This window comes from Hesperophylax consimilis, chromosome 18 (genome assembly GCF_061612785.1).
Source record: "Hesperophylax consimilis isolate HC1 chromosome 18, BYU_Hcon_1.0, whole genome shotgun sequence".
NCBI lineage: Eukaryota > Metazoa > Arthropoda > Insecta > Trichoptera > Limnephilidae > Hesperophylax > Hesperophylax consimilis.
The window spans coordinates 21,461,885-21,476,932 of record NC_142853.1 but is presented as its reverse complement, the minus strand read 5'-3'; the positions used below and the strand labels follow the sequence as shown (position 1 = coordinate 21,476,932).

At 37.3% G+C, this 15,048-nt stretch overlaps 1 protein-coding gene across 1 annotated transcript in view; it reads left to right on the top strand.

Moving 5' to 3' along the window:
* The window catches only part of drosha (ribonuclease 3 drosha), a 31,806-nt gene extending 17,289 nt beyond the window's left edge, over positions 1-14,517 (top strand). Inside the window, exons 10-18 of the mRNA XM_089642676.1 lie at positions 113-359; positions 1,622-1,842; positions 2,050-2,181; positions 4,634-4,805; positions 6,036-6,217; positions 8,219-8,380; positions 9,064-9,224; positions 10,290-10,435; positions 11,948-14,517. Coding sequence (XP_089498802.1) covers positions 113-359; positions 1,622-1,842; positions 2,050-2,181; positions 4,634-4,805; positions 6,036-6,217; positions 8,219-8,380; positions 9,064-9,224; positions 10,290-10,435; positions 11,948-12,921 — 2,397 coding nt within the window. The 3' untranslated portion in view covers positions 12,922-14,517. The remainder of the gene's footprint in view (positions 1-112; positions 360-1,621; positions 1,843-2,049; positions 2,182-4,633; positions 4,806-6,035; positions 6,218-8,218; positions 8,381-9,063; positions 9,225-10,289; positions 10,436-11,947) is intronic.
* Positions 14,518-15,048: the final 531 nt, after the last annotated feature.

Genomic DNA, 15,048 nt, shown 5'->3' with positions numbered 1-15,048 from the left:
CATCCTGAAAATCCCCAATCGAGGATGCCATAGTCCCACTGGCTCCAGACAGTGAGGAGCAGTAGGGAGATTGCTTTATAGATATTGAATTATGAACCTTTGTTGTTTCCAGCACGCGATGCTGATACCGGTGCTGATCAGCCACCTCCGTTTCCACAAGTCCCTGCAGAGCCTGGAGACCACCATCGAGTACCGCTTTGAGAACCGGGCCCTGCTGCAGCTGGCCCTGACGCATCCCTCTTACCGCAAGAACTTCGGCACTAACCCCGACCACGCACGCAACAGCCTCACCAACTGCGGGATCCGGCAGCCCGAGTACGGGGACAGGAGGATTCACTACATGAACATCAGGAAAAGAGGTATGAACAACTTCATGTATATTCTGCTTTGTTCGGTTACAGTGATTAGAATCAATTTTTAATATATGTAAAATTCAAATATTCTAAATAAATTCGTAAAAATGCGATATATTTAGGCGTAAATCGAAATTTCGCAGCCGACCCTTTAAATTCAGATATTTGATTTAAATTCGTAAAAATATGATATGTTTCCGCGTAAATCGAATTTATCGGCAGTTTTTTGTCGCGGTCGGCCTTTTAATTAAGATATTTGAAGTAAATTCGTAAAAATATGTCATATTTCGGCATGAATCGAAATTTTTCGGCCGATTTCCGTTGTGGCGGGTCCTTCAAAATTCAGATATTCGAAATAATACAATATATTTACACGTAAATCGAGATTTCGCGGCCGATTTCCGTCGCGGCGGGCCATTTGAAATTCAAATATTCGAAATAAATTCGTAAATATACGATACATTTACGCGTAAATCGCAATTTCGCCGCCGAGTTTCGTCGCGGCCTACCCTTTATATTCAGATATTTGGTGTAAACTCGTAAAACTACGACATATATCCGCGTAAAACGTATTTTCTCGCCCCTTTAAACTCGGATATTCGAAATAAATTTGAAAAAATACGACATTCCAGTGTAAATCGATTCAGATTTACAAAATAATAATACTAATTAGGACGATGTATAACCACGTAAAAATACATTTTTCGGCGTTTTACCGCCACGGCTGACTTTTAGATTCAGATTTACGAAATATTATGATTTATTTTCGCAAAAATCAAATTTTTTCGAATTACACGAACAAATTTTCGTGCGCGGACAAAAATAAATTTCGCTTTACGAATTAACGAATTTCGAATTAAATAACCATTTTGTATGAAAAAAATTTTCTGCGGAAATTTTTTTGGCGAAAATTTCGAATTACGCGTTTTTTCGAATTATCGGGGTTTGAATTAACAGAGTTCTACTGTATTTTTCATTGAAATATTTTTTTGAGATTTTTTTTATTTTGATCCCTTGTACCAGAGATTGATAGAAATGTAACCTTATTGACCAAATAATCAAGATATTGAATATGTCCAAAGATAATAGAATATAGGGAGATATGCTATGAGGGACGACCGACCGCCTGGTCCGTGGTTTCTGCGTAACATGGTCCAATTGAGGAGATAATCTTTTCTACCCAGTTAGAGGGTTGTTTATTGCTACTGCAGGCGATGTGATCTTACTTGAAGAATGAAGCAGTTTGATTTATTCCGTTTTCTCTCCAGGAATCAACACTCTCATCAACATCATGTCTCGATTTGGCAAGAAGACCGAGACGGAGTCGGCCATCAACCACAACGAGAGGCTGGAGTTCCTCGGTGACGCGGTGGTGGAGTTCCTCTCCACCATCCATCTCTTCCGGATGTTTCCCTCGCTGGAGGAGGGAGGGCTGGCCACTTACAGAGCCGCCATTGTGCAGAATCAACAGTTGGCAGTGTTGGCCAGGGTTATTATTAATTTATTTTATTTAATCCCTTTAGTTTAAGGTTTTTCAAGGGACTGGTAAAAAACTTTTTATGTTTGAAAACCTTTCATGTGGGATAAATTGCGCCATTTTTAAATTTCATGTAAATCTTAAAACAATATTTCCCTTTATTTCTATTATCTGTTGTAATTTCCATCGGTTTTTCATGTTTTTGTTTTGTCCTTGCAGAAGTTGGGTCTGGAACAGTACATGCTCTATGCTCACGGCTCCGATCTCTGCCACGACTTGGAGCTGCGACACGCCATGGCCAACTGCTTTGAAGCCCTCATGGGGGCACTGTTCCTGGACGGTGGCATTGATGTGAGTGATCCATAAACACGATATTCTCCTGTGTGTGCATCCTTTCTCAATATTTTCACAAGTAGCCGATATGCTAGTAACTCACCACCCTTGCCTCGATTTTGTGGTATTTTGAACCTTAAAAATGCTCCTAGCATACTAAAATATATTTTATTCGCTTGACAAGGAAATAATGTATGTGTCTTAATATTATTCTAGCTTGTCATTTCGTCACTTGTAAACATATTTATTTTATCTGCGAAAAAGCGCATCTAAAATTCTGTGTAATTTGTCATAATTCCGATTTCAAAAAGTCATAGTTGTGTAGTTATTTACAGGAAAGCCTCATATGACTTATTGTATTTTGATGACGCTTATTTAGCTGAAAATAATAAAAGAATAGTAAGTTATTTTGACGATTTTAATACTTGTTAATTATTATTACATGAGTCAAAAGATAACTGATAACACCACATAAGAGCTTTCGACTCCTAGGCCCCAGACGGCCAGTGAAATTGATTATCTGTTCATGAAAGAAATTCGAATATTGATAAAGTTTGATGAATTTCACTAGAAGTAAGGGAATATTGAGCTTACTTCAGGCACTCCAAATACGCCCACAACACACTTCTATCGGTTTATATCTTTAGTGGTTGTGTACTATTGTGAAACTCGCGTAAGTATTACCATTTAATATGTTTTTCCGCCTAAGAAGTGATTTTTTTACCCTAATAACAATTAATTTTTTGCTACCTTAACCTGTTAACCAGGGAGTTCAGTTTTGAATTACGCAGCATATAACGGGCGCGAACTCCTTCACTAGGACGTATCAATACGTCACGCCCGGTGGACGTTAATTTTATTTTTATTTTTGTTAATTTATGCATCAAAAAAAGTGAAAACATCGAATTAAAAAAATAGAATATTTACAAACAATTATAAAAATTACAAAAAATATAAAAAAGGTTATAATTACAGAACAATAAATAAAAGCACACAGATAAAAGAGAAACATTGAGTTTAAAAAATTAAAATATGTAAAAATTAAAAACTCAATATCCGTGTGATATGTTCGGAAATATACGTCCCGCTCGTTCCAGGGCGCAACATATATTTAAAGGACGTATTTATACGTCCTACCCGTACCCGATACTGTTTACGTTTGACGTATTTATACTTCCCGCCCGGTTAACAGGTTAATAACAATTCATACATCTTATTTTTATTTATTTTAATATTACATTTAGTTACAATAGTGACATATTGCCCATCTCACTAGGTGTGTAACGCCTGTGTTGAGATGGCAATTTACACAGTGGTTGTTAACTAGGTTTTAGTTTACACAATATTGTGAAAATGACAGATAAAATAATATTTCTATGTCTTCCTTGTTTAGATGGCGTACAAGCTGTTTGCCCTAGCCGTGTTCGCAGACCCGCTGAAGTCTATATCCTTTTTTTTATTTTTTTATATTAACTCCACACAGGAGGCCCTGAAGAAAATAATTTCCCTCAGGGCCTATGTCATCTTTGGGGATGCTGTGTGGAGGGTCTTTTTGTGGAGAGGAAGGAGTGAACATGGGTCTTGAAGAGTCCCATGTTGTAGGAGGGAGGAAACACAGAGGCCGGCAGTTCGTTCCACAGCCGAGCTGTTGAACTTAAGAACGAATCGTAGAAGCGACCCGTTCTCATGTGACAAGTGTCAACCGTGTACAAATGTTGGGCACGCGTTTGGCGTGTATCCCGACTACGCACCGGTGCCGAAGGGATCAATGACGCTAGTTCCTCAGAGCATCTTCCATTGTAATACCGATAGAACAAGGACAGCATACCTACCTGACGCCTGTGCTCTAAAGATTGCAGTCTGTTTGTTAAGATTGGGGAATCTATCAAACGGACCGCCCGTTTCTGCACAGAGTCAAGGGTTTTTTTCAGGTATTTAGGGGCTCCGGACCAGAGATGGCTGCCAAATTCGACAGTAGGGCGCACTTGCGATTTCTATAGGGTCAGCAGTTGTGTACTATTAAAGTATCTGCGGGCCCTGTACAGTACGCCCAGCTTCTGAGAGGCCAGCTTTACTCTGGCTTCGATGGAGCCCCCATACCTGAGCTGGTCACTTATAGTTACACCAAGCATATCAATGGAAGGCCTGTTCGGAAGATTGCTTCCGTTGAAGGAGACTAGATTATCATTTAGATCCCTTTTAGAAGTAATCAGACAGGATTGGGTCTTTGAAACATTAAATTCGACGAGATTACTTTTACCCCAGGAGGAAATACTCTCGAGATAACCGTCCATTCTCTGCTTCAAAGCCCTCCGAGCCGTTGGAGTTTGTAATAATAATTCATACATCCTATGTCTTCCTTGTTTAGTTGGCGGTGTTTTAGTTGACAAGTGTTTGCCCTAGCCATGTTTAGATTAGCTGGAGACGCTACCCTATTAACAATCTCTTATATCCTGTCTTCCTTGTTCAGGTGGCGGACAAGGTGTTTGCCCTGGCCATGTTCGCGGACAAGCCAGACCTGCTGGAAACATGGAACCGACCGCGGCTGCACGTGCTGCAGGAGCAGGAGCCGTTAGGAGACCGCAGGTGGATCCCCAAATACCCCTTCCTGCAGAAGCTTACAGAGTTCGAGAACTCCATTGGTATGTGTGCAGGAAATGGTGTTAATGATTCCAAGATAAAACAGAACATTATCCGGTTACCGATTAAAAACTTTAAAGTTTGACAATAAAATATAAAAATTTAATAAAGTAAACTGAACTTTCAACTGAAGCACAACAGAATCACCCTTTTTTTGTAACATTGCTTAAGGCGATGTACTACGTCATGTAATATTTTAAATTGAGCCGCTATCAATAATAACCCTTACGTAGATGGTGAAAAGGTTTAAATTCCCGCTTAACACCATCCGCCTGTTTTGATTTATGCAAGAAAAAAACAAAAAGTGCCTTTTATTTTATTTTGTGGATGTTCAGGCATAAATATATATTTTTTTTCAATCATTTTATAAATAACTTAATTTGCCACCCTCTGAAAATGGGTTCGTAAGTAGGAGATTTTGAACTCTAAAGCAGTTTTCATAGGCCTATATACTTTTTTTTTCTGGGCTTATAAAAAGACTTATAAAAAGACTCTAAAAAATACTCGATTATTTCAAAAGCCAGGATGTATTCTAGTTGAAGTATTTAATTAAAGCATCTGAAACATTTCTAGGCGACCAAAATTTCAAACCAAAAACACATGATTTTGCATTACAACGTATGGCATCGCCTTAAACGTTTTTCCTGGTTTTATTTTTTCTGATGCATATAGAAAATGAGAGTGCACGGCACTTTTTACGACATTTATACATTTTCTATGAAAATGAAACCTACATGTACGTAGTGCTGTAAATCTATTAAAATGACTAATTTCAGTTAGGTGTCTTTTATTTTATTTTTTAAAAAGAAAGACAAACATTCCCGAGTTACGAATAACCTGACAATATTTGAAAATCTTCTACTACCACCACAGTAAACGGAAAATTTTGTTTGTGTTGAGATGGAGGACTTAGCCCGCCGAGGAACTGAACGTACGACGCCTTGGTGGGACCCAGATGCCAACACAGCCACTGACCGGTCTAGAAGTCGGATTTGCTTTAAATTTAATAATCGTTTTCAAAATTGGGACTGTTTGTTTGAACAAAATCAGATAAGCGAAAAAGACCTACCTATAATGTAATATTTTAAGAGAAAATTATTTTAATTGTCATTTTAAAAATTAGAATTATAATATCCCATGATTATTCATGGGTTTGCGTTACTAAATAAATAAATACATAAATGTTTCATTAACATCACGTGTTGTATGTTTGATATGTATTGTTATTTCAGGCGTTGAGTTCAAACACATCCGACTCCTGGCCCGAGTGTTTACGGACCGTTCCATGGGCTTCACCAACCTGACACTGGGCTCCAACCAGCGGCTGGAGTTCCTCGGTGACACCGTCCTGCAGCTCATCTCCTCGGAGTATCTCTATAAGCATTTCCCCGAGCATCACGAAGGCCATCTGTCGGTGAGTATATTTTTCATAAAATTCAAGTTTGAATATCCTGGCATGTACTTGCCAACTTTCCCCTTTATTCAGGTTCCATGACAAAATAGAACATTGATGAAAAAGAATGAACAAACAAACAACAAACCTAATATTTTATCATGTTTTGTTTTATCTGGCTTCCCTTTTTTTAAGGCTCTGGTAAACTAGTAAACGAGAAACTTTTTACTACAATTTCTTGCCAGCAATGTATTTCCGCCTAGATTTTCGTATTGTCCGTCAAGTTTACCAAGATCGTTTTCGAACACGATTTTCATTGATAAATAAATTTTACAGCCTCCTTGGTCGATGGGTAAGGCTCGCGACTAGCAATTCGAAGGTCGCGTGTTCAAATCCCGGCGAGCTCAAGTAAATTTTATTTGACAGATTCTGTTATTTCACAATTTATTAATTAAAAATAATATATAGTATACGTGCGGCACGTTCCAGAGTTCAAGATACTCTCAGTATCGCCATGGTGTAATATCACCTTTCAGAATTGAAACCTTTCTTGAAATGGCATTAGCCGTGTTTGGTTAACAGATCTGAACAGCCAGGTACTCCCCCACCTTCCTATTACCCATCTCCTTCCTCTCCCCACGACCTTCAGCCTCACAACATACCCCAATTGGGGATGCCAGTCACACTGGCTCACGGTTGGGACCAGTTGGGACTCTTGTGCAGTACTCACATATATTTTTTTTTTGTTTATACAAGATTAGTGGATTTATTGCGGGAGATTGTTTTTGTGTTGTGAATTTGTCTAATACATTAGGGCAATCTTGACAGGACATGACAATATTGACAACCAACATCTTGCCCTGCAAGACTATTGACGGCCAAGATAATTGTTAGGCAATAGGTAATAATAGCTAATTTATCTTGCTCGTTTTTTTTTATTTTTTTTTTTTTTATTTTTTTTATTTATTTTTTTTTTTATTGCAAAACAGATAGATTATCCAATTACTGTAAAATTCTCAATTTGACAATCTTAACACCTATGAAGATAATTATTACACAAAAAAACTTTAGGCTATTTAAAGAAGAATTATATATATCTAATGCTTCTGAGATTTCATTCAATAGCACCATTCCTCTTGTCATGCTATGTTGTGCTAGAATATCTGTTCTGCCGTTTGAGCACCATTAGCCTCACAATTGTATAACCAATGAATTTAAAAATGCATTAAAATTAACAATTTTGTAATGTTTTTAAAATCTCTAAATAGTATAAAACAAAGTCGCTATTCGCGTCTGTCTGTTTGTGCGCTTAGTTCTTCTAAACTATGCAACGAATTTTTGGTAGGGTTTTCACTATCATGTAGAGAATTTCTTCCGGAAGGTTTATATATATAATACACGCATATTATATTTATTGAAAATAGAGGAAAGCCGTTGTTTTGTAATAAATTCGTAAAAAAAAATTTTTCGGGCGCTTACTTAAATTAATTTACTACGGAATTGTATATCTTAAAAAGCCCCACAGAAAAGTCCGCGATAGTACATGTCTATCTCCTAAGGATAATCCCAGCAACGCCGCGTACACATCAGCTAGTTAATAAATAAATTGTATTGAAAACATAAGCCCATTTCGAATCATCTAGCTTCTTATCCAATCCTATTGTATACACATATCCTGTATTATTATATATTGTGACTCCTGCCACTCAAATCCTGCCAAAATCTCATTTTGGCAGCTCTAAACCTGGAACGTAATCTCGTTTAATACACAGATTTGGTGACTGTATGTAAGCGTGGAGCGATATTAACCTTGCTGCAATACTTAGTTACGGTCAATTTCTCCGTTTTGCCGGCCATCGCTTCAGAATTAGACCTCAATGTTTGTGTGGTATCTTCCTGTAACCATTAATTCTGTTTTTGAGATTGTTCATTGTTCATCTCTACAAAATAAACAAGATAAAAAACAGATAAGGCACCAAAAACGAGAATGCATTTTAATGCATTATTTGATGTATTTTTTAGCTTCTGCGCAGTTCCCTTGTGAACAACAGGACCCAGGCGGTAGTGTGTGATGACCTCGCCATGTGCAACTATGCAGTTTATCACAACCCCAAAGTTGGGCCCAAGACCAAAGACAAAGCTGATTTACTCGAAGCTTTTCTCGGAGCACTCTACATTGAAAAGGTATAATTCTCTATTATTCAAGTCATATATAATATTAACTAGGGAGATGACTCATGGACCATTTTAGTATGAAAACATGCTCACAAAAGTGTCGCTGACATCATTCATCTGCATACTACTGCAAATCGCATCTAAGTGCAGCGGCGCCCCGCCTTTGTTTCTACCCACACACCAAATGCATAACTTTCATTGCAAAGTTGCTGTGATAGTTAGTATAGCCGTAGCTCTATGTCAGTCGGCACGCTTCCATGCCATTTCTCCCTTTGTTTCTATTATTATACATGGTGTCCGGTAACAATTAGAGCAAGTGGAAAACTGGAGAATCTGCATCACATTTGGAATTGATTTTGTTGTTCAAATTTTTTTTTAGAGTAAATGTAGTCCGAAGTAGGAATTTTTTATGTGAAATTTGAAAAAAATCAGTCGTGGTTCCTATCAGCTGTTTATTGTGTTTTAAAATCAGTCGGTGTTCCTACCAGCTGTTTATTGTGTTTTAAAATGCCCCAAACCGTAGGCCCGACTCCAATATTATTTTAACCCTTTAATAGCCGAAAAAATGAAAAGAAAATTATGATGATTGAAGTTTTTTCAGTTTCCCGCTTGCCATACATTGCGTATATGATTACAATTTACCTTTAAATTCTCAAGGTACATCGTCTCCTATATTTGTTTTTGTATTTCAGAACCTAGTTTATTGCCATACATTCTGTGCGGTGACGTTGTTCCCCCGTCTGCGGGAGTTCATCATGAACCAGGAGTGGAACGACCCCAAGTCCAAGCTGCAGCAGTGCTGTCTCACTCTACGCACCATGGACGGCAGCGAACCCGATATACCCATCTACAAGTAAACCAAATGTCATGTTACATGTCCCGCGTAGTTCCATTTGAGGTTGTGGTCATAAAGGCAAGGCGCTGGGTAAAGGAACAACTCTTTATGACAATTTTTTGCTGGCACGGTATTTTTGTGGAGATTGCCATATTGTCGGTCAAGATTGTTGTGTATTGCCTATACTTTGCTCTGTCTTGACGGTGAGTTCTCCTGGCTACTGATATTACGACAATATTGCCGAGCGTCTCTGTTCGCGACCTACCCGCTACTAAACCTGTCAATAATATTAATATGCGATTAATATTAACCTCTTGGCTAGTGAGTTTTTTGTTGTTCATTTTTCATTCTTTTTTAAATATATTATCATAGATTAACCAGTAATAATCTTATATTTTGAATAAAAACATCATCGACATCAATTCACGCAAAAAAACTGAAAAAAAACAAATGATTAAGTAAAAAACAAATTATTTTCATTTAATACGACTGCGTTTGAATTTTAGCCTTGGCCGCACCATTCCGGTCATATTCTTAAAGTAATTTTTTTATTTTCCCGCTACGTTTTGGCCTCACTCGTTTAGAGGTTAATAAATAATTTATTTGTGATTTTTTTTCAAGTTTATACAAGTTTGCAACGAATTATTGCAGTAGATCATTTGGTGCTGTGAATTTATCTTATGCATTACTAGCTGACGTGGACCTGGCGTTGCTCGACTTTTCTCTACTTTCTATAAATATAATATCTATGTATTACATGTATAAACCTTCCTGAAGAAATTCTCTAAATGATAGTGAAAACCCTATCAAACTCCGTTGCATTATTTAGAAGAACTAAGTGCACAAACAGACAGATGGCAATCTTGACAGGACACAATAATATTGACAGCCAACACTCTTGCCCTGCAAGACTATTGATGGGCAAGACAATTGTTCGGCAACAGGCAATAATAGGCAATTTATATTGCTCATTTACCAGCACCTTAATATCGATCAACTTAGACTTGTTGCTCCTTTTTTCCTCATTTCATCATGGCTCGCTGTCTGGCGGCCTTTTGTATAATATTTCTTGTATCATTTCAGAGTAATAGAATGCGTGGGTCCAACCAACACGAGGGTGTACACCGTGGCTGTGTATTTCCGAGGAGAGAGGCTCTCTTCAGCCAGAGGACACTATATCCAGGAGGCTGAGATGAATGCGGCCAAAGCTGCCCTGGCCAATTCTAAAAGTAATTTATTCATACCTTTACTCGTCCAATTTCTGTATCTACTCACTTTATTTGACTGGGGGTGTTAAAATAAATGGCAAAACCTACTCAATTTTACAATCCAAAATTAACCTATCAGCAAAAAAGGAATGAATATTATTATTATTTTTTTTCTATGAAAATACCATAATCTCAACTGTCCAGAGCCAGCGGAACATGTCGTTCCCAATTGAAGTATGTTGTGAGACTGAAGTAAATGGGGAAGAGAAGGAAATGGGGAAGAGGAAAGTTGGGAAGTATCTGGCTATTCAGATCTGGTCACTGAATACAAGTAAAGCAACATTTCGATTTTGAATGATGGTTTTTCACTAGGGCGCTACTGAGAGTATCTACCAATCTAACTCTTTAGGAAATAAAGTATTATTTCTTGATTGGTATTATAAGTCGTACATTTTTCCGTAAAATTAAAATTACCACGACTCTATTAAAGTTTGTATTTTAAAGTTTAATATTGATACTTCGGTAAGAAAAATAAAATTAATTTCTCTCAAAATTGAAACAATGTTAGTGATTTTCAAGATAATACATGTGTTTGGTAAAAACAACTGTATGGTATCCAGAGATGTGCTTTATTTCAAATAAATCCATTTCAAATGGAAATGCAAAATGGGTATTTTCCATTTTGCATTTTAAATGCTTTTCTAAAAACCATTTTGCATTTCGCATTTTAAATGCTTTTCTCAATGCATTTTCCATTTTAAATGCTTTTTTGCAACATTCTTCCTACTATTTCCTCTCTTTTTTTCATAAGCCCCAAATATCAGTCGTTCCTCAACCTCGCTATGAGAGATAATTTCCATTTGTCAAGTTGCTCCCTGGTAGGAGCCCTGGCAATTGAGTGATACCATTACAAAAAATACTGAACATGGGGCCATGACGCTGTAATATTAACTGCTAAGCTTCTATGTTTTTACGTTGGCAACATTAGTCCCGCGCAAATTTTTTGTGGTTTCATAATCTGTAGTCGTGGTGTTTTTGGATTTACCATCATGTAATATGTTTGTTCTACATTGATATCCATTATTAAATGACAAAATTGTTTAAAAATTCTATAATTATTTTATTGTTAGACCTGAGAAACCATTTTGCATTTTCAATGCATTTTGAAAATAGGTATTTTGCATTTTGCATTTGAAATGCTTTTCTAAAAACCATTTTGCATTTTGCATTTTCAAATGGAAAAATTTTGACCCATTTCCATTTTGCATTTCAACTGGTTTTGGGTACCCATTTTGCACATCTTTGATGGTATCTACCTTTGATGACATGTACATATTTGATGAATGGTAATCGAAAGTTTCCGTGTTTTGGTCAAACCGAAATCTTTTTCGATTCTGTTTGTTTTTTTAATAATTCATTGAATGTTATTGATATTGTTTCAATAATGAATATTTTTAATGTCTAAAACCTAACAAGAATTCATTGGCACCTGTGATAAATAATCGAATCAACAATCATCATTAAATTCAACAGATTTGTTCCCGCAACTGGACCACCAGAAGAGAGTGATAGCCAAGAGCATGAAGGAGCAGAAGCGCACAATCCGCAATCTCAAGTACAAGATGAAATACCCACCCGGCTTTAAGGAGGAGTCTCCGGGCGGCCAGGGTGGCGAAGCGGATAAGGATGCTGACCGCGGATTCAAGAGGAAACGGCCCGACAAGGCGGCCAAAGCAAAAGAAAAGGCTAAACTCTACCAGGCGCCCCTCAACAGAAGGATGGAGAAACTTCCCAAAGCCTACAGACTGGATCGGTGTTCTGATTCCAGCGAAGAAGAGAATTTACTTTCAGATGTTAGCTTGAGTTATTTGTCCTCGGAAAGTGATGATGGTGTTGTCCACAAAAAACATAGAGCTACAAGAGAAAAAACGACATCCGAACTCTCTGATGTCACGGAAGGGTATGCTGAAGATGCTGTTGGAGAGGATGGTAATAAAGGAGATACCATCGAATGTGATGTGGTAAGAGATACATCTAAAGGAGATACAGCTAAAGTAGTTACAGTTAAACGAGATACAGATAAAGGAGACATAGTTAAACGTGATGCACCTTTACCTAAAGGAGATCCTGCTAAAGGAGTTACAGTTAAACGAGATCCAGTGATAGGAGATATAGTTAAATGCGGTACACCTAAAGAAGCTGCTGTTAAACGAGATAGAGTTAAAGATGGTACAGCTAAAGGAGATGCTGTTAAAAGAGATACAGCTAAAAGAAATATAGTTCAAAGAGATACAGTTAAATGCGGTACACCTAAAGGAGATACTGTTAAAGGAGATACTGTTAAAGGAGATACTGTTAAAGGCAATACTGTTAAAGGAGATACTGTTAAAGGAGATACTGTTAGAGAAGATGCTGTTGAAGGCGAAATAGTAAAACAAAACATAGTTAAAAGAGATGCAGCTGAAGGAGATTCGTTCACGCAGCTGGACCACCAGAAGAGAGTATGAATATGTACATAGCTGAATACACATGTTATTGGTTGTATTTTAACTGGCGGGTTTGATACAGATTAATAAACTTGTCGGTGCAGGCAGCCAAAAGCCGAACTTACAATTATTTTCACACTGGTAGGTACGCGTATTTCCTTTTTCGTGTTCAATAGGAGGCAGTACTGCCTTGAAATACGCACGGATTTGTTACTCTAATTCTCTTTCTCAATCGTTCAATTCAAGGTGCGCTTCCTCTAATCGTGTACGGGTTTATAATTACCATGCGCATTTGTCGAGCGCGTTGCAGTTTGCGTTGCAAACCCGTGGTGATTGGAGGATGCACGCTTTCAATTAAACACGAGTTTAGAAAGAGAATTAGCGTAACAAACCCATGCGTGTTTCAAGACAGTACTGCCTCTTATTGAACACGAAAAAGGAAATATTCGGAGGTACTATATCGTAGCAACGCCTCCAACTGCAACCTGTTGATCTTAATGAGGCTGACAGATTATGCTATACGCATCATGGCTTGGCCTATTTCAGCATATCGCTCACCACACAATCCCAATGGGAATATATGGTGAGCGATATGCTGAAATAGGCCAAGTCACGAGAATATAGCATGCTTATAGCGTGGTTTGTCACAGTCTTAAATGTCGTTCTCGAAGTTCATGTGGTTTATTTATCGATAGAAAAAGCTTGGTGTTTTTTCATACTGTCAAGTTGCAAGGTCAATATTAGTGATATTTCTGAATAATTTAATTCTTTATTATTGTTCATTGTACTTTGTCATTCTAGTCATTTTGTCATCCAATGAAATATAAATATACATACTGTACCTTCTCGGAAATCTCAATTCAGCATTTCTATTTATTGTCAATTCACTTGTAAATCCTTCCAAGTCTGTTTTCAGAGATTCTATATCAAAATGATTCTATTTCAGAGAATTTAGAACATCTAATTAAAATATTAACAGCCGACAATCGCCCATATGTTTTTGGGCTAATACTAAAAGTTTTTTTTTTTAAATTGACTTAAAAAAAATTGAGATAAATGTAACTTATTTTTGATACTGACAATTCGTGGTGGTATTTTATAATGATATATTGAAACAATTTAAAACTTTTTTCCACTTTTTGCCTGTTACCGGTTTCAGCTTATTATAACCGTCCAATTCTGGTGCAATTATTCTTTATATGGTTTATATACTCAAAAAAAGGGCGAGGGGGTGGGCTACGCCTGCCGGTTGTTACCAAATATGTAATTGGAAATTCAGCTGTGAAACACCACATAGCAACAAAGATAGGAAAATCCCTATAATTGTAATAAAATCATTTTATACTGTCCCTCTCTACTCCCACCCCATCTAAAAATAAAATAAGTGAAAAAATTGTTTCAATATATCAATATACAGGGTTTTCCAATAAGAGGTGTTATTTTGATATTCAAAGAAACTTTTCCTGTAAAAGATCAATGGTTTCGTTGCTTGTGTGGCACGTAGCGCCGTCTTGTTGAAAGTAAACATTGTCCAGATCAATACCATCCAATTCCGGCCATAAAATATCATTAATCATCTCTCAATAGCGCAATCCATTCACCATAACTGTTGCTCCAGCCTCATTTTCGAAAAAAGTAAGGTCCAATGACTCCGCCGGACCATAAACCGCACCAAACAGTCACACGTTGAGGATAGAGAGGCTTGTCAACAATAATTCTTGGGTTTTCCGAGCCCCAGATGCGAAAATTTTGCTTGTTGACGAAGTCACCGAGGTGGAAATGGGCCTCATCACTCAAGATGATTTTTCGATGGAATTCTAATAATTAATAATAGTGAATTTTAATAATTTCAATGCGTTGTTGAAGCGTGTATCGTTCCATTTTTATTAATGGCGTAGTTTCTACTTGTCAAATGTCAAAAAATGATAGCTTCAAAAGTAACATCTACCGAAATAGCAGGCTATTCAAAATAACACCTCTTATTGGAAAACCCTGTATGTACATAGAGCTGCAATTAGAGTACTGCGTACATATATCTCGTCGAAACTTGTTCCACTATTAGAACGTGATAAGCGGTGCGCGTAGACCGATTCAGTAGTTTTAGTTAGAACGTTGGGAGAGTTGGAGGTAAAAAAAGCGGAATCTATT